Consider the following 26,380-nt stretch of genomic DNA (forward strand, 5'->3'; position numbering starts at 1 on the left):
TCTACAGGACACCGGCCCTCCAGGACCGAGTTAAGAGACCCCTGATTTAGGCCCTCACACATACCTGTTCTCTGTTAATGGGACAAAAGGCCACCCATGGTAAAAAGTTACTTTTTATTTTCTCCTAAAATATAGCAACAAAAATTACAACTATAACAGCACCTTTGAACAGCAAGAAATTGTATTTGCATAATGAATTTGTTGCAGTCTAAAGTGGGTCCATTCTGACAGTTCCGTCACATACCTACTTTTCAGTTTAGTGTGAGAGGGGGCCCAACATTTTTATTTTATTTTATTTTATTTTATTTTATTTTATTTTATTTTATTTTATTTTATTATTTTATTATTTTATTTTATTTTATTTTATTTTATTGACGGTCTTGAATTAAATAGCATATTTATGCTGTAAAGCATTAATTTATAGCAGAATAAGTTGTGTGTCCGGATATTATGAAAAGGCCAAACGTTATTAATATTAACCACAAAAAAAAAAAAAAAAAAAAAAAAAATTATTTCATTAATATTTCATTTAATAGCACTATATTTTATTTATTTTCTAACACTGTTATCGTAATAGACTTCATGAACAGACAAAAATAACATAGTCTTTAGACCTGCTGCACTGCAATGAAGATTTCATGAATTTTTCATGGTTTTCAGGATGGGTGAAATTTGACTCACAGGTGAGGGCAGATTCAGTTAAACATTCTGTAGCAGACACCACATTCATTTTAGAATTAAAAAATATTTATATCTAATATGGAATACGGGATACTGATTAGAATGAGCTGTCAAATATTGTATAATAATGACCCATATATTGACCTCTAAACGGGATATTTCGCCTACTATTTTACTTCTACGCAAGTTAGAAAAACTAATCAGCGCCACCTAATGACTAAAATTATTACTGCGATTAAAAACATGGCCTCGGACAGCAACGGTATTTTTTTAATATTAGCAAGGAATAAAAAAAAAACCTTGACCAGAAAAACAACACACTTGTAACAGACTTGAATAAGTGGGATGAGAGAGAACTTAAAATAGAACAAGACACCAGAATAAATAGAATAACGAAGCGCAACAAAGAGCTTCATTGTCCATTATGCTCGCATGCAGAAATTAAGAATCAGAAATGGATTGTTTTTAACAATCTTCCAGCACCAACACAGACACAATATCTAACCAAGAAGTAATAAAATTAAATAAATAAAAAACTCAATTTCCCATAAGCCCCAAGCGCATCATACGCTATTGCGTCATGGCGTACACGCCATTGGTCAATTCCTGTTGGGTCGGCCATATTGGAATTTGAAGTCTGCTATACTGTGAGCAAGTCGGCAGGCTCTTAGATCATATCTCTCAAATACAGTTAAATTTTACCCGTATTCGCAGCGCCAGAGCCTGGCATTGCACCCGAGACCCCGCTGTTTGTAAACGGAGCGCTGTCTGTGTATTTCGTGGGGTAGAAATGAGTCCTACAGACGCTAAACGCGGAGCGAAGCGCAGGAAGAATAAGCGGGGCGGCGGCGCAGGGAAGGCCGGAGCTCCGCCAACACCCTCTAGCGGCACCGCGCACGGAGACCCGAGCACCATCCCTAGCCTCAACAGAGAGGTGAGCGGCACCTGGGACACGCGAGGCGGTTGATGGTGGATCCGAGCTTAAACGCAGTGTAGTTTAGTCCAGATTCCGTGATATTGGAGGCTTAGGAGAGCTCCTGTAGCTGATCACACATTTACATAGAGCCTGAGCTGAGCTTTACTGATCCAGAGCTTTAATCTTAAACAGTTCCTGGTCTGATCACAGAAACATGGGAGGAAAAGACGTGTGTAAAGCGTATTTAAAGTGATTTCATGCAGTAGATGTGGATGTTTGAGTGATCTGTGCTGCTCAGAGTGATGTAAAGCTAGCGTTAACTTGTCAAGCGGTGTCCAGTGTTAGCTGGTGTGTTTACATATCTGTTTCAATAAATATATTATTGTGTTAACCTTCTTACATAAAAAGACGAATAAATACGCTCTTTAGGCTGAAAATGTATTATTAAACAAAACTGGCATAATAATTGCCCTTCTGAACTCCAGAAGTGGTGTCAAGCAGGAACATACCGGAAGTGCTTGAAAATACTCAACGTTAAAATGTCAACAAATCCTTAATTACAATTTGTCAGTGGTTTTGAATTGAGTCTTTTGCAGAGTTTGTGCTTTGGACACAAATGTAATATGATGTAATGCCATTACATCAGCACAGCTATTTCTTAACGTATCCATATTAATATACATACATTCTTACCTCAGTTTATCAGCTGCGTTCCTGTCGTGTGTTCATGGTGTCCAGCTGTAAGAAGTGTCACGCGCAGCACAGGGTCCAGTGTTCAGGGCTTTGTCACAGACTTATTCTTTCTGGTGGTATGCCTCTGTTTCCAGGGAAACCACATCTGTAGCTTAACAAGAGTATCAGTCTGTGTTGACATAAGCAAGCAAAAGAGGCCATTGCATCACTGGACTGAATTCCAGCCCTTTCGCTTGCACAGGTTTTGGTTAATGCGATTTCAGCGACCAGCGGGCAAAATATTGTGAAGATGACGTTAGTGAGAAATCACAGACAGTTAGAAATGTCATATGAATTGTTTATTGCATCAATAATATGTGAATTGATTATGATAATTGATTTCATCATAAATAAGACTGAATATAGAAGAATATTTTGATGCGAATTGACCGCCAGAATCAGCTCGGGTCAACTCAGGTGAAGCTGTTTGTAATCTGCTATACAGAGCTTGGAACTGTGACATTTTTGTTAGGGTTAGCTTTAAGCAGGCGCTCAAGAAATCACTTTCTCCTTTTCCTTATAAAACTGACATTTTTTGGTAAAGCTATAGTGCATTTTATTTTTTTTCCAAACAGATTTCCTAAATAGTTTCCTTGCCCCTGGTTGGACGGACAGCCATTGGTTAAGCCAGTGTCTGTTAATGTGCTCAAGCAACCAATCAGTGTTTGACTAATCTAACAGCAGTTGGCTTAAATGATGTTGTCTCTGCATATCAAGCTAAGATAGAGAGAAGCATTTGTAACATGGAAAAATTCCACACCGTATCTATAAATAATACAAGCAATACAGTTTTTTGAGATTTGATATTGCGGTCTTTTTTCTTGATAGCATTGATTTATTGAATAGCTGATTACCTGCTGTTCATTATTTACAAGCTTTTGCAAATTATTTATATATTTATATATATATATATATATATATATATATATATATATATATATATATATATATATTATTGTTTAGATTTATTATCAAAGTTAAAGTGATAGTTCACCCAAAAATAAAAATTCCATCATTAATTACTCAACCTCATGTTTTAACAATCCCCTAAGACTTTCGTTCATCCTTGGAATACAGTTGAAGATATTTTAAATGAAATTCAAGAGGTTTCTGTCCCTCCATTGACAGCCTAAGTAACTTTCACTTCGAAAGCCTAGAAAGAAAGTGAAAAGATCATGGAAGTAATCCATGTTACTCCAGTGGTTCAACTTAAATTTTCTGAAGTGACGGGAATGCTTTTTGTTTGCCAATAACCCCCCAAAAATAACCATATTGAAAATTTTGTTCGCTTATGCTTCAGTTGCCAATATTTAATTTAAAAAATCTTCAATTGAGTTCCGAGGATGAATGAAAGTCTTGGGGGAATGGAACAATGTGAGGGTGAGTATTTAATGACAGAATTTTCATTTTTGGGTTAACTATTAGTTGCTTTGTCTTGACGGCTATATTAAATTACAACATTTAACATATTAATTATGGCTGGAACACAGGAAGGAAAACTTTGTTACTCCTTATTATGCAAAAGTAAAAATGAAAGCTCTTGGAAGTTCATTATTGATTTGCCTTATTTTAATGGTTTCATGCCAGTAATTTGTCTATCTTCTACCAAGTGGTGGAGGAATTTGCACCAAAATATTCTAGAGTTTGATGCACACATTGCCTTTAACATCAGCAACAAAATATATGGAAAGTATTTTCTCTTGTTTTGCATGATTATCTAATTATTTAAATGATTTATTACAATTTATTACTATCTATCATAAGACCTGAGACCGATTTTTTTTTGTTGTTGTGACCCATCAATTGAGAATCTCTGCAAACAGGACACTGGAAAGATGAAGTACATTTGGAATGAATACCTTCATCATATGTCATCTTCACAGAATTCTTTAAAAATAGGTGTTCTACTACTATTGGGGGTTCATTCGAGGTAGGGCTGGACAATAATTCAATATCAATATCGGCAATATTTTTTTTAAATAACGTTGATATGATTTTTAAACACACTTCCGATATTTCGATATACATTTCCAGTGTTTCCCATACATTGATGTATTTGTTGCAGCCCACCACAGTATCGACATTTACCTTCACAAATAGATTTTCCAAAAAGGCTTTGACGAAATCAAAACGCGACGCGGGTGTTTCATATGAATGTAGCTTTGAAGGGAACCGACTGTCTTCAGAAAAGTTTCAGTGGCATTTTCATTCTATCTGATAAAGTAACGTTTATGAGCAGAGTGCTGCTTTGTTTACAGCTATTACGGGAAACAATGGTTCCTGCCACTCCAAAAGCGCCTCCTGCTGGCAGAGAATTAATTTGCATTTTCAATAAGCCCAGCAACATGTGTTTTTGTTGTTGCTCACTCTTTTTCCTGGCTGAAGCACTTTTGTTTCAATCTATAAGAATAATCAGCCTATGTTATTGTTTAAATTTAAAGATATTAATAATAATATGGTGAGTCTGTGAATCTTAGAAATATATGGTGATATAAATTTTGGTCATATCGTCCAGCCCTATCTCAGGGTCAGCCTTTATCCAGTGAACTGATTTAACTCTTCTGCATGGTGTTGCAAAAGGCTTTTTCTTTGTGATTTGGGAGCTACGAGTAGTGCATTTAGGTGGCACTCTTTTAGCTTTGAGCTGAAGTTGTAAACAACAGAGTGTATGTAATTACATTATTGTAATAAGTTTATAACCTTGGGGCTTTGGAGAGTTGATTTATGGCCGTCTTTCACTTCAGGTTCCAGTGAATGGCGCTCCACAGTTTTCAGAAGGGCCAGTAAACGCTGACTTCTCAGGAGTCCTTCAGGTAACAGGCAAATCTCTCACTTTGCAACATTTCTACAGCACTCTGCCATATTTGCATTTCCTCTGTGTGGTAGCACAGCTGTGATTTCCTGAAAGTCTGCTCTGGTTTAAGTTAGGTTGCTGATTTGAAGCATATTCTTGCACTATGAGTCTTCTAGAGTGTTGATCCATTGATCTTCTGTGGCGGATGGCCATTAGTGCAATTTGAGAATATTCTATATGGGCATTTTACGTTTCTAGCAGAAGTGAAAGCTGCTTTCTCACAGTTAATCTGTTTCGTTGTCTTTCACTCAGACCCCGTTCACGTTCGGGGTGAACCAGAGGGCCCCCTACACCACTGGTGACCGTTGCCTGCTATGTCGCAGTGAGCGCAAGGACACTGTCTCCCATGACATAGGAGGATCCAGTCAGAATGGCACAGCTCAGTCACCCAAATCTTCCAGCGCCCTTCAGTTGCCTCTGTATGTCTGCTCCGACTGCAAACGCACCGTGGAGAAGGATGATCGTCAGCCCTCCCTTGACCAGTTGGTAAGGACTTATTTTTTTCCTTCAACACTTGCATGTTTCTCCTCTGCCTCTAGTCTTAAAAAAAAAAAAAACTTAATTAGACAAATAATGCGTCAAGATTCCTATAATTAACTTCAGTCAGAGGAGTGTTGAATGTTAGAAGGAATTATTGGTGCTCTTAATATTGTTCTCTCATTAAAAATGGTTTATTGCTAAAGCAACTAATTGTATGTCTCCGGTCATATCATCAGCCCCCTTAAAAAGCTTTTTTTATTTTACATGGATAAGGCTGCCTAATGAGGGCTGCCATGTCCGATCTCTTTCTGGGGGGCCTATAAAATTAGAAATTAAATTGAAATGCATATTCAGCAGTAAAATAAACTAAAACTACCAACAGTTACCAGGGCTCAATGCTATGGATTTTGTCTACTGGCCCTGCCGCAAAATAAATAAATAAATAAAATAATAAAAATAATAATAATAGTAAAATGGTTGCCTTTATCATTTTACTTTTGATCCATGTTATCTTGTATTCTAATAAATTATCTTATATGAAACTAATATTTTAGATACCAGTTAAATTTTACAATTCTCGATTTCAGTTTTGATAGAACAGAAAAAACTACTAGCCTGACAAATATGAAGTTCGGTCATTATCAAAGACAATTGAACAGTCAGTAAATAAGAACAAATTACAAACAATAGCACAACTGAATATATAGAACAAGATACAAATTAAATTATGCTTTAGGATTTTATGTTTGTATATATTCAGGTACAGAAATCAAATAATCACATCTAAAATAACATTTCCATATTCTTCACTGTATTCCACCTTGATTTTCATAGCCGTTTGAAATAGGGATGCAAAAAACAATTTTTTCAGAACCGATCCGATACCAAAAATCCTGAGTATCTGCCAATTCCGATCCGATACCAGCACAGTTTTTTAATCAATGTAGAATTTCTATACTTCTGTGTGTTGACCTGATCATCACTCTTGACAACTTCATTTTAATGAAAAATAACAAATGAAAAAATATATAATCATAATCTATGACAAAAAATACTATTATAAACTAGGTTAGTGGATAATTCATCAGCAAAACTTTCTAGAAAAATCATGGGTGCACAATAATTTTATAAAAATTGAACGAAACTAAAAATTTTATGAAATAACATTATTTAGTAGGGAACAAATAAAAGTTAATAAGTGTAAGACTAAATCTGGTAAAATGTTACACACTGCTCTTTGTATACTGTTGTAAAATACATTCATGAAAAACAAGTATCCTAACTCTATATATATATATATATATATAAGTTAAAAGACATTTATTTTAAATGCATAGCACAGTAATGAAGGCAGCAACATATGATAGAACTGAACAAAAAAGACTATTGATAATATTTCATTGCACAAAAGTATAATACAAAAGGTTATGGCTCCAATTAGGGCTGCACGATTATGACAAAAATCATAATTGTCGATTAATCCCTTGAAATTGTGATTGCGATTATTAATTACGATTATCACAATTTACACTGAATTATGTTTATACCATTGTTTCATGCAACTGCATGCTGTATTTTTATATGAAAATAAACAAGCTGAAAAAAATCTGAAAAACCTTTAGTGCTTTTCTATAGAATTAAGCCTCAAATGTAAACTATACATCAGATTGGTTTCTTCTTCAAATTATAAAATATTGTAAAATAATGAATGGTATTATAGTGTAACCCTGAAGATAACATATAGAAAGAAAAAAAGCATGCAGTATAACATAAGTGGATTTTGAACAGTTAATTGCCACTTTCAACGATTACGTAATTGTGGCATCTATAATTGTGTGATTAGAAATTCGATTAATTGTGCAGCCCTAGCTCCAACACATATCTTAACAAATTTAAAATTCCAATCACTTTTCCATAATGAAGAGATTAAAACAACTTTGACTCACATAATTCAACGCTTCGCATAAAAAAGGAAGAGATATTGCTGCGTAATGTATTATATCTGTGATATTTTATTGAGCCTTTTAACAGTTTTAAATCACAGTTATTGTGTGCTCTTGAAGAGAGTTTCCTCGTCTTGACTGTAGTTACCGAATGAATGGAGGATGACAGACAGACGCAGCGGGGAGAAGGTTTTACGTGAACTTGACTAAAATATTCATCTATACATCAAATTAAACTATGGAACAGCTTCAGAACACTTAAAATATAGGTGCACAAAAACGTTATGGTGCTTTATAACGTTTTTGTACAATAACACAGAATAGTATACGCACAATATCAGATTTGGATCAGTCTCATCTGACCGATACACGATCCAGCAGAAAATGCCAGTATCGGAGCCAATACCGATACTGATTATTGGATCACTGCATCACTAATTTGAAATTTGTGGTAACCACTGCATTTAAATCATGAATCGATCCAAAAAAAAAAAGGTGTGCAATGTTTGATTTAAATTAGACTGTTAATTTCAAAATTTGAAGCAAGAACAGAATGGTCAGACTTTAGCTTTGTGAAATGATGGTACATAAAACACCTGCATATTACTGAAACAGCAGAAGGTCTGAATGAGATGCACATTTACATTTATTTATTTGTGGGCTTCATTGAATAAACATGAGCACGTACTGCACGTTTAAAAATCAAAACCAGGCGTGGGTGTTTTTATATCACTGTATTTCTGAAGGAAGACTATCTTTAGAAAATGTTTGATGTCATTTTCATTTCATCTTGCATGTTATATGCCTGATAAAGCAGCGTTTGTGAGCTCAGCGCTGCTGTGTGTACAGCCGTTACTGGGGAAACCTGTTTCTCCCGCTTTAAATACACAGCAAACATATTTTGCTTTTCCTATATTCACGGGTCAGGTAATAAAAAATGCATTCTGATTATTTGCGGGTGGGTCGCGGGTGGATAAAATAAATCATAAATAATGCAAATATTAACTTTTTTTTTTTTTTAAATACATATTTTTGTAAGACGATTTTGTGTGTGTGTGTGTGTTCGTTCGCCTGATCAGGAAGTTGCAGTGACAGAAACGGTGACAAACCAGATAAAGTCTGAAAGGATTAGAGCCTGTGTTAATGCTATTGAGTAGGCTAATATGACCAAAGATGATATTTTGTTTTATAAATAAATGTTAATTTAAAAGCAGCCCACAATCTGCGTGTTATGTTACTGTTATCCCTTACTGCTCCGACGAGGTTTTGTCCTGTCCTCCACACTGTGACAACTCACAAGACTATTTTTAGCCAAGCAGTGCAGAGAGCTGCTTCAGAAATGTGCTACGGCTGGCCGGTATAAACACAAGCACTGACTAGAGCGGCCACGATCAGCTCCGGTAGCCGTGGCGCCCAACGCTCCACAGTGAGGCGCAGATCAGCTCTAACATCACTGAATCTGCTGTTAAAAATGTACCATCTATTCATCATATCATCAAGCAAAACATACATGACAAATAGCAAATCATGTTCCACACTGGCGATGACATGACTGTGGCTCTAAGTCATTTATTTTCCACGCATCATGTACGTCGTCATGAGTTGACGTCATCAAATTCCAATCGGTTCATGAGATCGGCCAAGTGTAGTGAGTACCGATCGAGTCATAAAATGAAGCATTACTGGTGTGCTTGTCTGAGCTTATGCGCGGCCTTTCAAATTATACTCTATTTGATTATCATCTTCGTCCAGTGTCTGCACTCTATCTTTTCAGAAGTTATGACCAATAACTAGGGATGGGTCACGATTTTCGAATATTCGATTAGTTGATTTAATTAACTAATATCGAAAAGGTTGTGCGATTATTGTACACACGTTCATGTAAGCAGAGGGTGGTACTGCCAAAAACGTACCTAAAAGCTGTCCAAGGTAACAGAAGAACACATTGTCTCAAGCGCACACTTGTAGACTTGCGTAGCATAATAAAGACTTGCGTAGCATATAACGGTTACAGTAACTTGGGACAATGCCAAATAATAGTTCTGTGCAGACCACAAACACCCCTGACTGGGTTAGAGGTTTGGCTGAATCCGTGTTCAGAAAGGCGCGGAAAACAAATAACGCGTTCTACGGAGCCACTTAAGGGACATAGTTAGCCGCTTGCAGTACATAACATTTCACTTACCACATAAACAGAGTAAGGAGAGATGACTGATAGGAGGATGGTGAATGATTTGCAGATCCTGAGAAGCACTGACAAACATCTAATCTTGTAAACCGTGTGGTAAGTATCGCTGAGTGCTGCTCCGTACGTGTGATCACGAATCTCGAAAGTGAAAGTAAAAAACAAGCACGCGTTTTTCAGCGAAAAGCGATTTCAGTGCCCCGCATATTAATAAAGGTTCCCTGATGCCCACAGTCTATATACAGTATAATTGCCCAACGATATAATTTCGACAGAAGATATTGAAGTAACATATATTTTTCCTCCCATCTCGTATCTATTCCCTTTAGGGGTTCCATTTTTGGAAATGGAAATATCTTAGCCTTATGAGCAGCTGATTTATGCTAATCAATGGACAGTTATGATAATAAGTGCCGTCATTCAGTTATGTTTATTATATTAATATGTTTCAGCACGTTACAGTCATTATATGGCATGAGTTAAGGTAGGTAACTTTCTAAATTTAACAAATTATCATACAGATTAAAAGTATGAATACTGTCTTTCTCCCCCTCTCTCTGTTTATGGGTGTTTGTGCGTGCATGCGGGGGAGGGGTGCGATTTTCAAATAATAATCGAATAATACCCAGCGATTTTCGAAAATTATTTTCGCTTGGAATGCCTATCCCTACCAATAACACTCTTTATACTTGTTTATACTAGAGTTGTGGATATCTCATAACCCCCCTCACACAAACACTTGTCAACGATGCTGTCTATTGATGTTGCGAGTCTGGTAGATTGTTGTTTTTGCGTCTCTTCCTTTTCTTTTTAGGTTGTGAAACCTTGTGGACAAACTAATTAATGCAAAAAAGGCATATATGTGACCTGCGCATATTCTTCCCTCGGGCCGGATGTAGATGTGTGTCGGGCCGCCAATTGAATAGCCCTGGTATAACGGCTGACAGGAAAATAAATTTTTACTGACATATAGCCTGACAACATCTCATCTGACCACAGTTCAGTGTAGTTCTATTGAAGCTCCCTCGTCACCTACACCTTTTTTCCACATTTGTTTGACTAGCGCATGGCGCTGAGGTGAAGTTGTAGTGCTCATATGAAAAGTCTCCCATTTGATGTGGTCTTAAAGACATTCTGCGTCTAAATAAACGTGATTCCGAAGCAGCAGCTGTGAGTGGGGTGGCCAACACTAGCTCCGCCCCGTGTTCATTGTGTTAAATAGTTTTAACACATTAAACTGAAAAATAAAAATGAATTGCATGTGTTAACTTAGCACTAATATATAAGTTGTTTAAAGCAGTGATGTTTGAGCTGATCCGCGCATCTCTACTGCAGGGCTCTTTCATCCAAAAGCAATTTTTAAAAGCACCTGTAGGGAGTAGCTGTAAATTTGAGTTAGGAGAACACTCAAGGTGGAAGAGTCAATTGATCAAAAAAAGTTCATTATTTTAAAGTAAGTTATTTTTTCTTTTTTTTCCCATTTGACCACATTTGTCAATGTTATCCAACTCTAATTTAAATTAAATTAGTGTAAAGTAAATAAGTAGCAGCAGTGGGTCAGAGAGATTTTGAGAATAGCCTGAAAAAAATAATTGGTGTTACATAATTCTTTTCTTGTTCTTCATCAGAATCAGGACTTCTTATTGCACATGCCAGTGGGTAATGGCGGTTTGTCCCAGGAGCCCTTGGGGGCCGGAGGGCGAATGACAGTTGGTACTCCTACACTGCCTGCTCCAGATCTCAGCGCTCCCCTCACTGCAGACACAATGTGTAGCTGTGAGGCCTGTTATGAGCGGAGGTGAGTCCTGCATCAATGGGCTTTTTTTTTTTTTAAATGCATGTTGTGGGATCAGCTTGCATGGGTCTTATAATCATGTCTGATGTTGGACTAATCAAGACTTGTTTATTTTTTCATCTACGATGCTTTGATTGTGGTGCCTTTGGTCAGGGAGATCACAGCTGAATCAGAGCGGGAGTCACAACAACTGCAGAATCACTGGTCTGAGGTCAGATACCTGGTCCGGTGCATTTACCGCCAGACTGGGACTCCGCTGGCTGATGATCAGGAACAGCCTCTTGACCGGGACAAAGACAGCATGAAGGAACTCGTTGACAGGTATTGGCTTTCTCCTGAAAACCTGTATATTGTTATTTAAAATGTATTTCACTGACACAGACACAGGCTCTTGATAACAGTGAAAATGACAACAAGCTCTGCAGTCTTGTGGATCTGCTGACCCTGTGTAATAAACTATCACATTTATAACTCCACTGGACGACACTTGGAATCTCTTATTTCTCTCCTCCCAAAACCTCACCTCGCTTTCTCTTTATTCAGGCTTTGTGAGAAAGATCCCTACCAGTTGTACCAACGACTGGAACAGCAGGCAAGGGAGTACGTCTTAGAGATGAAAGTACGGCTGCTCAAGCACCTGTCCTCAGGCTCAAAGGCACCCGGTGCAGTTGCTCAAGGGCCTCCACAGGCCCACCAGTTCATCTCACTGCTGCTAGAGGAGTACAACGCACTCTGCCAGGCGGCCCGCACTATCAGCAGCTTCCTGCTCACCCTGGTGTGTTGTTGCAACCCAGTCATATTATGCATACATTCTGCTGTTGTCAAAAGTACTAGTACTTCACTAGCGAGTCAATACTTGCATTTTAAAAAGTAACAAACAATACCATTCTTTCTGCAGCACCATTAATGATAAATATACAGTCGATCCTGCTTTCAAACACTCGTTTGCGGGTATATGAATAATGAAATGAATAATGAAAATCTGTTTAAGTACCTCCATCAGTATGGACTACTGCTAGCACTGTTCTTCCTTTTCAGGAGAATGAACATTTGCAGAAGTTTCAAGTGACATGGGAGCTCCACAATAAGCACCTTTTTGAGAACTTGGTGTTCTCTGAACCCATCCTGCACAACAGTCTACCTGCCTTAGTGGCCCGGCTCAGGTATGGTCAGAACTTTATCATTCTTATAGCACTCCTCTGTGTGTGTATAGATGCCATTATTTAGTTTTTGTTGAATAGGCAGGGCACAACATCGCATGATTCATACAGTGAGGATATGTACTGTACACTGCTGGAGAGATACCACCAGCTTGACCAGGAGATGAGTGCGGTGGCTCTCGAATGGCTGGAGTGTGAGAAGAGGATTGATGACTATGTTGATGAGCAGGTATTTTTTGTTGGCCAGTAAAGTGAATGTAGCCTTACTGAACTAATCATTGGTGGCTCTCTTGCATGACCTTGCATCTAATACCAGTTTTGCCTGTTTGCAGTTGCTTTTCAAGGTTGAAGGTCAGAATCTCACAAATCAAAGGACAGAACCACATAAGTCTTTAATTAATAGAAATGTAAGTTGTAGCTGAAGTCATTCATTAGCCATTATTAATCTTCATACATGGCTTTGTCCTTTACAAAAGCAGTTTATTGAGTGGAGCTAAATGCGTTTCTCTTTTTTTTAATAAATGTCTTTAAGAACCAAGCAGCGGATGCTCAAAGAAGATGCAGAGATATTCAAACAGAAAAGATTTTTTGAAGAGCAGGTAATATTTTCTCCAAACCAGATCTTATTAACCCTTTGGACATATTGAGAATTAAAAAAAAAAGGTGGTTGTGGCAAGTGTACCCAAATTAAAGCCTGCAAGTCCAGTGCTTTCTTGACAACTAATGGAATTAAGATTAAATTGAATATGGTATTTACTGTATTCCTGATTAACATGAAAATTGCCCATTCAGTCACCAATTGCACAAAACCTTTACACTGTACCTTTAGATTCAGTTATCACTGTTGAAAATATATCACAAGTATATTAAGCAATATATATTTAGTTGGGCAGCAAATCAGCATATTAGAATAAAGGGACATGTGACACTGAAGATGATGATGCTGAAAATGTAGCCTCACCGTCACAAGATTAAATTACTTTGTAAAATATATTAAAATATGAAAAAATCATGTATAGCTTTTACAAGGAAACATATATATATATATGTTTCCTTATAAAACCAGCTGTGTTCACAATTATTGTTTTAATATTGTGATTGCAGTTTCTGCCGAACAGCAAAAAATCTCTGGGTGGTGACAGTAAGTTTACAGACACAGTGAAACAGATGCTTTCATCCAGACTGAGTATCCCAGACTGTCCCAACTGCAACTACAGAAGGAGGTACTTATCAGTTTAATTCGGTTATAATCTATGTATAATGTGTATGAAATAAGTTTGATTGGCAGGTCTTCTTTTAAAGCGATACATTTTGGGGGCCACTTTTAGAAAATTACAAGTGACGATCTTTTAGTGCCCTTTGAGTATCCTTACCCTACACCGTTGTATATCGGTAGTCTGTGTACTCATTGAGTTAATGCATTTACCTCCAGATGCACCTGTGATGACTGCAGCCTGTCTCACATTCTGACCTGTGGCATCATGGATGCTCCTATGGCAGAGGATCTGCATCTAAAGCTGCCTCTGCAGGGGGAGCCTCCCCGGGACTACTTGTCAGAGGTCCATCCCCCCAGCATGTCATCAGGCAGCTCAGGGTCCGGCTCGGCCCCCGGCTCCCCCATCACCATCCAGCAGCACCCTCGCCTCATCCTGCCACAGGATGGCACCACCACATTGTGAGTTAAAACTGTTTTGTGCTTTCTGCTTAATATGAAATTAATCTGATTACTTAAACACTCCTTTTCGATGTCTGTCCCATAAATATCTACCAGTTTTTGTCTTTTATGTAAATAATGTTTATTACAAAAATTATTCTGCAAATGCGTGTCTTTAACTACACGTTGCCATATTTACAATCAGTCAGAAATGATACTGAAGATTTTTATGAGCCTTAAGTAGTACATATCACTGACAGTAATGATGACTTGAAGTTTAGTAAGTGAGTCAAATGTTGATTTAGTTACTCCTCTGGCAGATTTGATGAGCTCATTCACTGAAGGGCTGATTTGAACCAGTAACTCACGATTTGAAGTCTTTTTGAATGATTCATTAATGGAACCAGATGATGAGAGTCACTTTTTGTCAATGAGACTACATTGTGTAGGTTTTTGTGTGCAGTTCTGTGAGGAATTTTTTTTTCTCACTGAATTCAAGTAAAACGGCTTTATATATACAGGTCCTTCTCAAAAAATTAGCATATTGTGAAAAAGTTCATTATTTTCCATAATGTAATGATAAAAATTAAACTTTCATATATTTTTAGATTCATTGCACACCAACTGAAATATTTCAGGTCTTTTATTGTTTTAATACTGATGATTTTGGCATACAGCTCATGAAAAACCAAAATTCCTATCTCCAAAAATTAGCATATTTCATCTGACCAATAAAAGAAAAGTGTTTTTAATACAAAAAAAAGTCAACCTTCAAATAATTATGTTCAGTTATGCACTCAATAATTGGTCGGGAATCCTTTTGCAGAAATGACTGCTTCAATGCGGCGTGGCATGGAGGCAGTCAGCCTGTGGCACTGCTGAGGTGTTATGGAGGCCCAGGATGCTTCGATAGCGGCCTTAAGCTCATCCAGAGTGTTGGGTCTTGCGTCTCTCTCAACTTTCTCTTCACAATATCCCACAGATTCTCTATGGGGTTCAGGTCAGGAGAGTTGGCAGGCCAATTGAGCACAGTAATACCATGGTCAGTAAACCATTTACCAGTGGTTTTGGCACTGTGAGCAGGTGCCAGGTCGTGCTGAAAAACGAAGTCTTCATCTCCATAAAGCTTTTCAGCAGATGGAAGCATGAAGTGCTCCAAAATCTCCTGATAGCTAGCTGCATTGACCCTGCCCTTGATAAAACACAGTGGACCAACACCAGCAGCTGACATGGCACCCCAGACCATCACTGACTGTGGGTACTTGACACTGGACTTCAGGCATTTTGGCATTTCCTTCTCCCCAGTCTTCCTCCAGACTCTGGCACCTTGATTTCCGAATGACATGCAAAATTTGCTTTCATCCGAAAAAAAAGTACTTTGGACCACTGAGCAACAGTCCAGTGCTGCTTCTCTGTAGCCCAGGTCAGGCGCTTCTGCCGCTGTTTCTGGTTCAAAAGCACACGCCTGTGCACGGTGGCTCTGGATGTTTCTACTCCAGACTCAGTCCACTGCTTCCGCAGGTCCCCAAGGTCTGGAATCGGTCCTTCTCCACAATCTTCCTCAGGGTCCGGTCACCTCTTCTCGTTGTGCAGCGTTTTTTGCCACACTTTTTCCTTCCCACAGACTTCCCACTGAGGTGCCTTGATACAGCACTCTGGGAACAGCCTATTCGTTCAGAAATTTCTTTCTGTGTCTTACCCTCTCGCTTGAGGGTGTCAATGATGGCCTTCTGGACAGCAGTCAGGTCGGCAGTCTTACCCATGATTGCGGTTTTGAGTAATGAACCAGGCTGGGAGTTTTTAAAAGCCTCAGGAATCTTTTGCAGGTTTTTAGAGTTAATTAGTTGATTCAGATGATTAGGTTAATAGCTCGTTTAGAGAACCTTTTCATGATATGCTAATTTTGTTGAGATAGGAATTTTGGGTTTTCATGAGCTGTATGCCAAAATCATCAGTATTAAAACAATAAAAGACCTGAAATATTTCAGTTGGTGTGCAATGAATCTAAAATATATGAAAGTTTAATTTTTATCATTACATTATGGAAAATAATGAACTTTTTCACAATATGCTAATTTTTTGAGAAGGACCTGTACATGAGTATACACACACACACACAACCATTCAAAAGTTTGGGGTTGGTAAGATTTTTGTTTGTTTGATTTTGAAAGAAGAGCGTTATGGTCATCATTTATTTAATTTAATAAAAAAAAAATACAGTAATAATAATGTTATGAATAATGTTATTTAGAGAGGATCTGTATAGAGGAGTGGATCAAAATCCCTCCTGAGATGTTTGCAAACCTGGTGACCATCTTCAAAAAAACGTCTTACCTCTGTGCTTGTCAACAAGGGTTTCTGCACCAAGTACTAAGTCATGTTTTGCTTGGGGATCAAATACTTTTTTCACTCACTGAAATGCAAATCAATTTCTGACCTTTATATAATGTGTTTTCTGGGTTTTTTGGTTGATATCTGTTAAAATAAACCTACCATAAAAATTACAGACCCCCCAGTGGGCAAACTTACAAAATCAGCAGGGATAAAAATAAATATTTCCCCACTGTATTACAGTTTTAATTGACTTTTCTATTTTAATATGTATTAAACATTTTCATGTATATAAAAATATATATGTTACCAACCCCAAACCTTTGCACTGTAGTGTATATAAAAGCAAAATGCAGTCATTTGCAGGTATGGCAAAAAGTGTGTTGTTCCCTGTCTGCTTGCTTTATGGCAGCATTTTATAATAATTTAGTGAGTCAAGGGTTTTTATGTGGATAATGCTGAAATGTAGACTTGGGAATTTTTTTGTAGTGTGTAGTACTGGTAATAGGTCACCTGTGGACAGTATTGGAAAATCAGATAAGAGTCAGATCAGGCAAGTTCCAATTATTATAGTCATTACTGTATTCATGATTTCAATGACTTCATTATGTACTTTCCTGCTGAGCTCAATCAGTTTCTGTTTTTCAATAACGCAGTGTCATCAGTTTTTTTTTATTACATCACAACTCCAGAGGCTGAGTCATTAGGTTTCTTTTACTTTCTTTTTCTGCCCCAGCGATGATGAAGTGCCTCCGTTGTCTGCCATCTACCCTCTGAGTGGGTACGAAGACCCTGCGGTGGTGGCCAGCTTTAATGGCATCCACAGTCAGCTCAGTGGGGGAGAAGTCAGCATGAACCTTAAAGATAAAGTAGGTGGCTGCTGATCATCTGTTGTTGTCACCTACAGTGTAAATAAACATTTGTCAGCTGAAAAAAAAAATAGACATTTGAATTTAGAAATTAAATTACTTGGATGGTAATAAGCTGTACTCTCTAATTCTCATTCTCCCAGTCTTCACGGGGGAGCAGCAGCAGTAGCAGTTCCTCTGAAGGTGATGAGGAGGAGAGGGAGAGTGGTGAGGAGCCTCCAGGCCAGAAGGTGTCACTCTCTGGAGGGAAAAATGACCGTCCGCCTCCGTCATACCCTCATTCACAGGTAGAGTGTAAGAAAAGATGATACTGGGACTTTAAGAATTAAGAACAATTAAGCCTTTGGAGACTATAACACTTAATCTGCTTGAGGTGTTACACATGCGGAAGTTTAGGCCATGCATGTGCTGAAGTTGAGTAGCAAATATGGCCTCTGGCAAATTGATAAATCTTTGATTCCTTTTTAGGTGGATCAGGTACAACATCCGTGCGAATGTCATGTGTGCAATCAGGGCAACGGGGACAGTAGCGCCTCCGGCCTGAACTCCACCAGGCTGCATGCGGGGGGTCACCAGTTCTTCTCAGAGAAGACGGCAGCCCACCCTGCCCTCCACCTCTACCCCCACATCCACGGCCATCTACCCTTACACAACCTCTCCCACCTGCCCAGACCACTGCTGCCCACCCTCTACTCCACCCCTCCGCTCACACACAGCAAGGTTAGACGCACGCACATGCACAGAAATGCACAGGAAATTCCCAGCCTTCCCTTTGAGAGTTGTGTGGGTTATAGGTGCTTGGTGAAGTTGCTGTTATTTTTCCAGCCACAAGGGGGTGACTTGTATCAGAAATTATAATCTTTAAAAAAGGCACAGGTGCTAAATTTCACTTCTTACTGGGTATGTCCCTTTCCACATCATTGACTATTGCTTATCAAGCAGTGACGCGATGTCATCATAAATTTCCCATTAGATTTTCAATAGCATTATTGTAAATCATTTTAAAAGAACATTTCTTGATGAATTTTTCATATAATGATCCCAACTCTCTTCACATCATCTTCTCTAGACTCTTCCTCCCACCCCCACATCCAATCAAACAGGCGGAAAGCAGCAAGTGTTCAACCCCACCCTACCAGAGCACGTCTACCAGAGCTGCTTCAACACAGCAGGGGACTGGAACGGCTCTTTGCCATGTCCCTCGCTCAAACTAGAGAACCTATGGGACACGCATATGATGAAAAACTGGAACCCTTCTGTGCTGCTCCAGGAACCCCTACCTGGTCAGTTGCCCAGGTCATTTTAAAGATGTTTTGCACACTTCAAAGTGGATAAAACGACACTTCCATTTTGACTAAAATGTGTTTAGAATTTTTAATGTGGAGAGTTGTAACCTTTAAGAGGTATTCAGGTGCTTAAAACATTAACAGGCTCCATTTAGATCTGGTATTAATGTTTCTGGTGATCATTCAGACTACATTCAGAAGTACACTCTCAAAGAATTTTGGTTTCATGCCGACTTTAAAAAATAGCATCTATGGAAGAACCTGTTGTAATTTGCAAAAGCACAATGTGCATACAGCACCAGGATCTGTGTTCAGATACTTAAGATACTTGACTAAAATATTTAAATAAGCTCAAAACATTATGTTTGTATTTTATGTAGTCACCAAATCAGAGTCCGTATTCTCAATCCATTTAAAATTCATATGAGAATAGCCACATACACACTTGAGAGTGACAGCTGCCTTAAAATGCCTGAGTGAATCTCTGAAATTTAGTTTTTATTTTCTAGAGTCTTATCCCCCAAATATATATGGGATACAGGGTTCACTCATAAGAATTTACACAGTGATAACAATAGTAAAAGTTCGACTTAAGCCATAAACTAAAAACTGCACACAATTTAAGCTGTTTGGCTGAGCTGTTTTTGAGTAATGTTAACGATCAGAGTCATTTAGTCACCTAGCCACCAATAGCAAAAAGCAGTCCACAGAGGCGTGTTATGTTTATACTCGTTAAGTTTTAATGGTGTGCTCTTTCTGGACCATAATTGATGGGTTTCCCCGAGACCGCAGGGCTGGTGGTGAGAAACTGTTGGAAAGAGATCAAAATTTGTGAATGAGTCAAAACGCAATTTTCTAGCACCACACCTCAGGTGAGCCATCTGTGTCCAAAAGTTGGGTGACGTCACTGCAGTAACAAATACTTGGCACTATACGGATAGGTATTTTATATACTTATTTTATTTGCATTTAAATAGTCACTAAAGGACCAAAAAGAATGTGTCTGATGACTTCTATCGTTTTCAGTATCTCTCTGATCCTGAAACTCTTCTCCTTATCAAAGGTGACATGCTGGGCCCTCCCCTTCCCGACGTGCCCCTTCTCTCCTCCAGTTTGGACCCCAATGTCAATCCCCACTTTGCTCCAGATGGCAGAGAGAAGAAGAACGGCGCCAAGAAAAAGTGTCTCTTCAACTACCAAGATGCCTTCATGGAGGCGAGTGAAGTGGTGATGGCCACTTCCTCTGCCACCTCCTCTGTCTCCAGTACCGCTACCACTGTCCAGTCGAGTAATAATCACTTCCACGTTTCTAAATGACCCATCATGAGTGTTTAGATTGGATTTTGGCTTTCCTGTGCTTATTTTCCTCCTTTTCCTCCTTTCCCTTTTTTTAGATGAAGTTTTCCATAATTTAGGTAAAGAGGACCATAGACATCCCACTCCTGTTGCTCCTAGGAATAGTCCCACTAGTCTCGCGTCTCTCCCCCCTCTCAGCGGAACCTCGCATCCCTCTTCCCCCAACACACACCTACCCAGTATAGGCACCCAGTCCTTCCCAAAGACTGTAACCCAGACTCCAGGCTACATGGATGTCCATCAGGGTCTGTGCTTGTCAGCTGGTGAGCAGCCAACCACACTGGGCGATGGTTTAGTCAGTGGTCCAAATAGTGTGTGCAGGTCAGTCCCCCATGTATATCATTTATAAGTTTTCTGTGTCATGTTCCTGCTGTGCCAGCATCCGAAACGCATAGACAAGCTGTTGTATTCAATACCATGCCAAGCTTTCTGTTTTTAAAATACACCAGAATATGATCCATATACTCACAGTACGGATGTTTTTGTCAGTGATCCAGACTGTGAGGGTCATCGCTGTGAAGGCAACAGAGGCTACGAGCACCAGCCATATGAAGGAGAGGAGAGCCAAGATGAGGACAGCAGCTCAGAGCACAGCTCTTCTACCTCCACCTCCACCAATCAGAAGGAAGGAAAGTACTGTGACTGCTGCTACTGTGAATTCTTCGGTCACGGAGGGGTATGGAAACACTCTCATTTGGCTGTCACCAAACTGCTCAATTAAAAGTCTTCCTAATTAGGATTGGGCGGTATGACCAAAGTATTAAAGGAATTTATCACAATATGATAGATAGCAAAAATGTTTTTTTATTAAATTATCAAGAGGCAATAGCAGTTGTTGAATAATTAAATACTTGAAATAAAACAATTAAACACTTGAGATTAAGTATAAGGTACATCTCATTTGATTACATTGTCTGACATATATTAATACATTTTTGGTTGTCAGCTGTGTGTTTAGTTATTTTTTCATGTGTCGGTATCTGTTGATATTGGATATATATCATTCATTTTTGGATATTAAATTGTGCTCACTCATTTCCCGTTTTTACATTTCAATTACATTTGCCGTCATTTGACACTCACTTTGGGAAAAAAAAGTGAAAAAAATGTAATATTTGGCAAATCTCAAAATGAATATCCACTTTTCATACAGTACATTATAAGCTTATGATGCCTAAATTCACCTGTAACATTTAAAACAAGTGTTTTTAGTGTTTTAATTATATAATATTTATTTAGAGAAAATAAAGATTATTAACAAGCCATTCATCGGTTATCAACTATATCATCTACTGATAATTGGCTTAATGGTATTTGCAATAATTGGGACATGATGCAAGATACAACTTGTCACTTTAAAGTCACTTTAACATTAACACAAAGCAGTCCTGCCCACAGATGTAATCCATGTAAATAACATACATCTACCACGATATAGTAGACCCTTTTCTGCCCTAACTCACTGCATACATCATACCATCCAGTTCTATTATTAATTATATATAATTATAGTCAGACACTTTGAGGTATCAGAGCTTCCAATAATTGTGTGGTGTTCACACAGTGTTAGTGATGGATCATTGTATGCACTTATTTCCTGCACCATATCAGTAAATCATACCATTAAAGGAATATTTGTGGAAGCAGTTCATGTTACCTGTTTATCATTAAATGTGTGATGAATAAATAAGCTAATCAGGCTTATGTTGTTTGTGGTGCGTAGCCCCCTGCCGCACCCACCAGTAGGAACTATGCAGAGATGCGGGAGAAGTTGCGACTCAGGCTGACTAAGCGGAAAGAGGAACAGCCTAAGAAAGAAGAATTGCTGCTTGAGCGGGACGGGGTGGAGGACGATCGCAAGGTAGAGGACCTGTTACAGTTCATCAACAGCGCGGACAACAAACCACCCAGCAGCTCCAAAGCAGCCAAACGTGCCCGTCACAAACAGAAGAAGGTAAACTCATTTTGTTATCAGGAATTATACTCTTGTCTAAATCTATTCACCATAAAACTATATTAAAATGCAATACAGCTGTCTTTTAATGTTTTTTTTTTTTTTAACTTCATTATAAGAAAGTCTTAGAAAAACCTTAGAAACCTTAAGTAGTTTTGCATAACCTTTTATTATTATTTCTTAAAAAAATATATAAAAAAAAAAAATATATATATATATAATATATATATATATATATATATATATATACTATATATATAATATATATATATATGATATATACCCCCACATATTAGTGCTGTCAAAATTAGATTGGTAACAATTTTTTTTTTTTTTACTAAAAATTTTTTCAGTGTAACATCATTAAAAATATTTAACACAGTTAATGCAGGGGTGGAACGGGGGTTGGCCACCCCCACTCACAACTGCTGCTTCTGTCTTTTTTTTTTCTTGACAACAATTGTGTTTATTTAGACGCAGAACATCTTTACAACCACATCAAACGGGAGACTTTCAAACGTGCACTCCAACTTCACCTCTGCAACATGCGCTAGTCAAATGAGTGAGGAAAATGTACAGGTGACGAGGGAGCTTCAGTAGAACAACCGTGAACTGCGGTCGGATTATGTTGTCAGGACTTATGTCAGTAAAAAACAATTGTCCTGTCCTGTCAGCCGTTATACTGTGCTTGCAACATGTGCTCTTCAAATGCACACACAAATACTTTAAAGCGCTATATCATATTACAGCACAAATGAAACTACCAGCATGCAACGTTATAGTTATGTCGTCAGTCATGAAGTTACTGAAAAAGGCGATTAGAGCTGCCTTAACTTTGCATGCATGTATTTTTTTATATATGAGTCACATTTAAGAACATCTGACACACCCGATTCAACTTGTCAGCTCATTAGTGCAGACTTTAAGACCTGAAGTGCAGAAAAGGTAAAGAGGATGCGTGTCAGATCTGTCATGTTCAGCAGCGGCAGCTCTTAAAGAGGCCAAAATAACCTAATAACCCAGCTTCTGCAATCTCTCTTAATCAGAGAACAAAAGGAAATCAATAACTTTTGTATCTTCAAGGATTCATTTATATTTAATTTAGAATTTAGTGTTTGATAACTTTATTCAGTTTTCGTAGATTTCCTTCTTGCTGAAGGGCACAGGTAAATATGCCATTTATTATAATGGGTTTATGTTATTTTTTTAAATCTAATAAATGTTAAAATTGATAGCAGTTACAGCTACTGTAATGTTTAATGGCTGTAGTCAATGGTTAAATATAAGGGGGACATCAGTAGTATTGGTATTAGTGATACTCACCTTCAGATATAAAAAAGATATACTCTCTTTGTTATTTCTACATTAATTTGGGAAATTGTTTTTCAACATAAAAGTATATTTAAAAACTTAAATGTTATGTGAGATTAATCGGGATTAATAAAAAAAACAAAATGGTGAAAATAGTTTTTTAATCGATTGACAGCACTTTTTTAAACAAAACTTCAACAATTCTTATTTGTATTTGGAAAAACACTCCTCATGAAATGTCAAATAATATGTCAAATAATTTGACCTTTATATGAAAAAGCAAGATTAGTTCAGGATGTAAAATGTCATGTTGACCCAAAACGCTTAATGATATTTATGAATGAGTAATGCATGATATGTTATTTAAACACACACACACACACACACACACACTAGTCATGGGATCAATCTCTCTTTTGGGGTGTCATGGAATTAACTGTCTGGAGGTTTGTTTGGGTGCAGCTGGAGGAGAAAGCCCGTCTAGAGGCGGAGGCTCGGGAACTGGAGTTACAACAGCAGTTTCTAAAGGAACAGAGTAGGCGGCAACAGGAGGAGGAGGAGGCAGCACTGAAGCAGGAGCTGCTCCGTCTGCAGGAAATGCAGCAGTTGCGGGCATCTAAGAAGAAAAAGAAAGACAAAGTCAAGGAGGTAACCAAGTCTGAAAATCCTTCTCTCGTTCCAACTACCAACAGCCCTCAGCCTCTTCAGCAGACAGCACAGAGCGTTTTAGAAAAGAACATGCAGAACGGCAAAACACAGCTACTGCACAGTCTCATCCGTCTCAGTCCTAAGGAGCCTCGTATAGAACCGGAATCGCCCACGGGTGGGAAGAACGGCCCATTGCAACAGCCAAGCCCAAAGACTTGCAAAGAGAGACCTTCAGAGTCTCCTGCCCTCCAGAATGGCACCTCCTCCCACCCAGAGTCCTCCCATACCAAGGTCAAACTCAAACAGCAAGCAAATGGCTCCAAACCCAACAGTGAGGCCACAAAGAGGCCAGCTGAGACCTCCAAAGCTTCAGAGCTTCCCAAAGCCGGGAATGCAGCCAGCCCTCAAACTGACACCAAAGCCAAGCAGAAAGCTTCAGACGAGTCAGTGACCGAGATCAAGAGGGATGAAAGGACTAATGGGAAAAAGCCACAGAATGGAGGGAAAGACGAGAGGAACTCTCCCGTTACTGAATCTTCAGCTGTGGAACCTCCTCAGCAGAACGGCAAGGTCCCAAACAACGAGTCCCCTCAGCCCAAAAGTAAAGCTAAGAAGAATAAGAAGAAAAAAGCGGACAAGACGAGTAACTCAATAGGTGAGTGTTGTGTGCCGAACTGTCTGAAGATAAAGGATAAAAAGAAAACATTTGTCCATTTTTGAATGGAAAATCAAGTCAGAACTCTCTTGTTGTCCAACAGATGATGTTTTTCTGCCCAAAGACATTGATTTGGACAGCGTAGACATGGACGAGACCGAACGCGAGGTGGAATATTTCAAAAGGTACTGTTTGGTAGTATTCTGTAATGTTTTAATCTGGCATTCATGACCTTTTGCTTCCCAATGAATTCGTTTTTCACCTTTTTCGCAGGTTCTGCTTGGACTCAGCGCGACAGACAAGGCAGAGGTTGTCCATCAACTGGTCCAATTTTAGCTTGAAGAAGGCCACGTTTGCTGCCCACTAATTGGTCTTCCTTTCAAGAGACAATGGCAGGAATCGATAAGCGTTCCTCCGGATTCTTCTCTCTCTCCCATGTTTCTACAGACTGACTGCTGACCCCAGTGCTGCTATGTTTCAACTGCTCCTCCGGTCTACATTATCCATGCCGCCTTGCCTTGTCCTTGTTGCTGTGGGTTCTGCAAAGAACCCAAAATGGGCTTATATTCCTGCAGTACTTCTGGAGAGAAAAAAAAAAAGAGCAAAGTCAAAAAACAACCACAAAATGCTACTTTATAAGTTTATCCCTATTATTTTGGTTTCCCTTTTCTTCTTTTAAAAAGCGTGTGTGCTTTTTGTCAGTGAGTGGGCCGTTTCCCTTAGGTCTGTGCCACGTTCTGGGTTTCCTCTTGCTTTATGTACATTAGGATGAAGGCACTGCAAAAGACATGCTTCAGTGAAAAAAAAAAAGATGAATATGAAAAAAAGATCCTTTAATTCAGATCAGCTGTGGCTTTGCTCACCTTTGCACCTAGCACTGCACTTCCTCACAACTCGTCAAGAGAATCGGACTGGTCAGCTTCATGTCATTGCCCCGTACCTCTCCCTTTATTGGGAGAACGGCTACTACTTGACAATGTTCACGTCGGGTTTTCAGTTCCATTTCCAAATTGTTCAGTGTAACAAGTTACCATTTTATTTTTGTTTGTTTGTTTTCTTTTCGTTTTTTCCAACTTGTACCAAGCTTGTATCAGAATACTTTCAGAATCGAATCGAACAATACTCACACTATCAATCTGTTATAGAGTGTATATTGTATTAACACTGAAGCCGGACTGGCTACTTTTTAACATATTGTTAAGTAATATTAAAATCTTGTCTTTCTTTTTGAAAGATGGAATACAGTAGAGTGGCAGGACATTTCTGTGTCTGTGTCTTTTTTTCTATTTGGCTCCATTACATACATCCAACACTTATCAAATTCCTAAGCTTATCTAATCAAGGGGATATACAAAACTGACTGCAGAGCAACATGAAAGGAGCAACCTCACACCCCTAATTTGCATGACTTGGCACATTGCAACAAGTCCATCCCCATCATTCTGGTAAGTGTTTACAGTTTAACATTGGCTACAACTCATTACTCCAGCAATCATAATGGTGATAATAATAGATATGCAAACATTTCGGATAATTTGCTCAAAATTTGAGGTGAAGTCATTATGAATTA

General features: G+C 38.5%; 1 protein-coding gene across 3 annotated transcripts; it reads left to right on the forward strand.

The window, feature by feature from the left end:
* Window positions 1-1,287: 1,287 nt before the first annotated feature.
* Window positions 1,288-26,068, forward strand: LOC109051587 (protein FAM193A-like). 3 transcript variants are annotated; one of them, XM_042758279.1, is made up of 23 exons: window positions 1,288-1,615; window positions 5,074-5,142; window positions 5,436-5,669; window positions 11,420-11,589; window positions 11,740-11,907; window positions 12,130-12,361; window positions 12,625-12,749; window positions 12,828-12,975; window positions 13,079-13,153; window positions 13,268-13,345; window positions 13,851-13,969; window positions 14,179-14,421; window positions 17,468-17,600; window positions 17,744-17,887; window positions 18,069-18,077; window positions 18,670-18,883; window positions 19,950-20,174; window positions 20,281-20,563; window positions 20,732-20,918; window positions 21,966-22,196; window positions 23,970-24,810; window positions 24,914-24,995; window positions 25,084-26,068. In XM_042758279.1, the coding sequence occupies exons 1-23, from the start codon at window positions 1,472-1,474 to the stop codon at window positions 25,175-25,177; spliced, it is 4,248 nt and encodes a 1,415-aa protein (XP_042614213.1). In that variant the 5' UTR covers window positions 1,288-1,471; the 3' UTR covers window positions 25,178-26,068. The 3 variants fall into 3 exon arrangements, with proteins under 3 accessions (XP_042614213.1, XP_042614203.1, XP_042614196.1); XM_042758262.1 differs by having other exon boundaries at window positions 1,289-1,615; window positions 18,069-18,320; XM_042758269.1 differs by lacking the exon at window positions 5,074-5,142 and having other exon boundaries at window positions 18,069-18,320.
* Window positions 26,069-26,380: the final 312 nt, after the last annotated feature.

This window comes from Cyprinus carpio, chromosome A1 (genome assembly GCF_018340385.1).
Source record: "Cyprinus carpio isolate SPL01 chromosome A1, ASM1834038v1, whole genome shotgun sequence".
NCBI classification, from domain to species: Eukaryota; Metazoa; Chordata; class Actinopteri; order Cypriniformes; family Cyprinidae; genus Cyprinus; species Cyprinus carpio.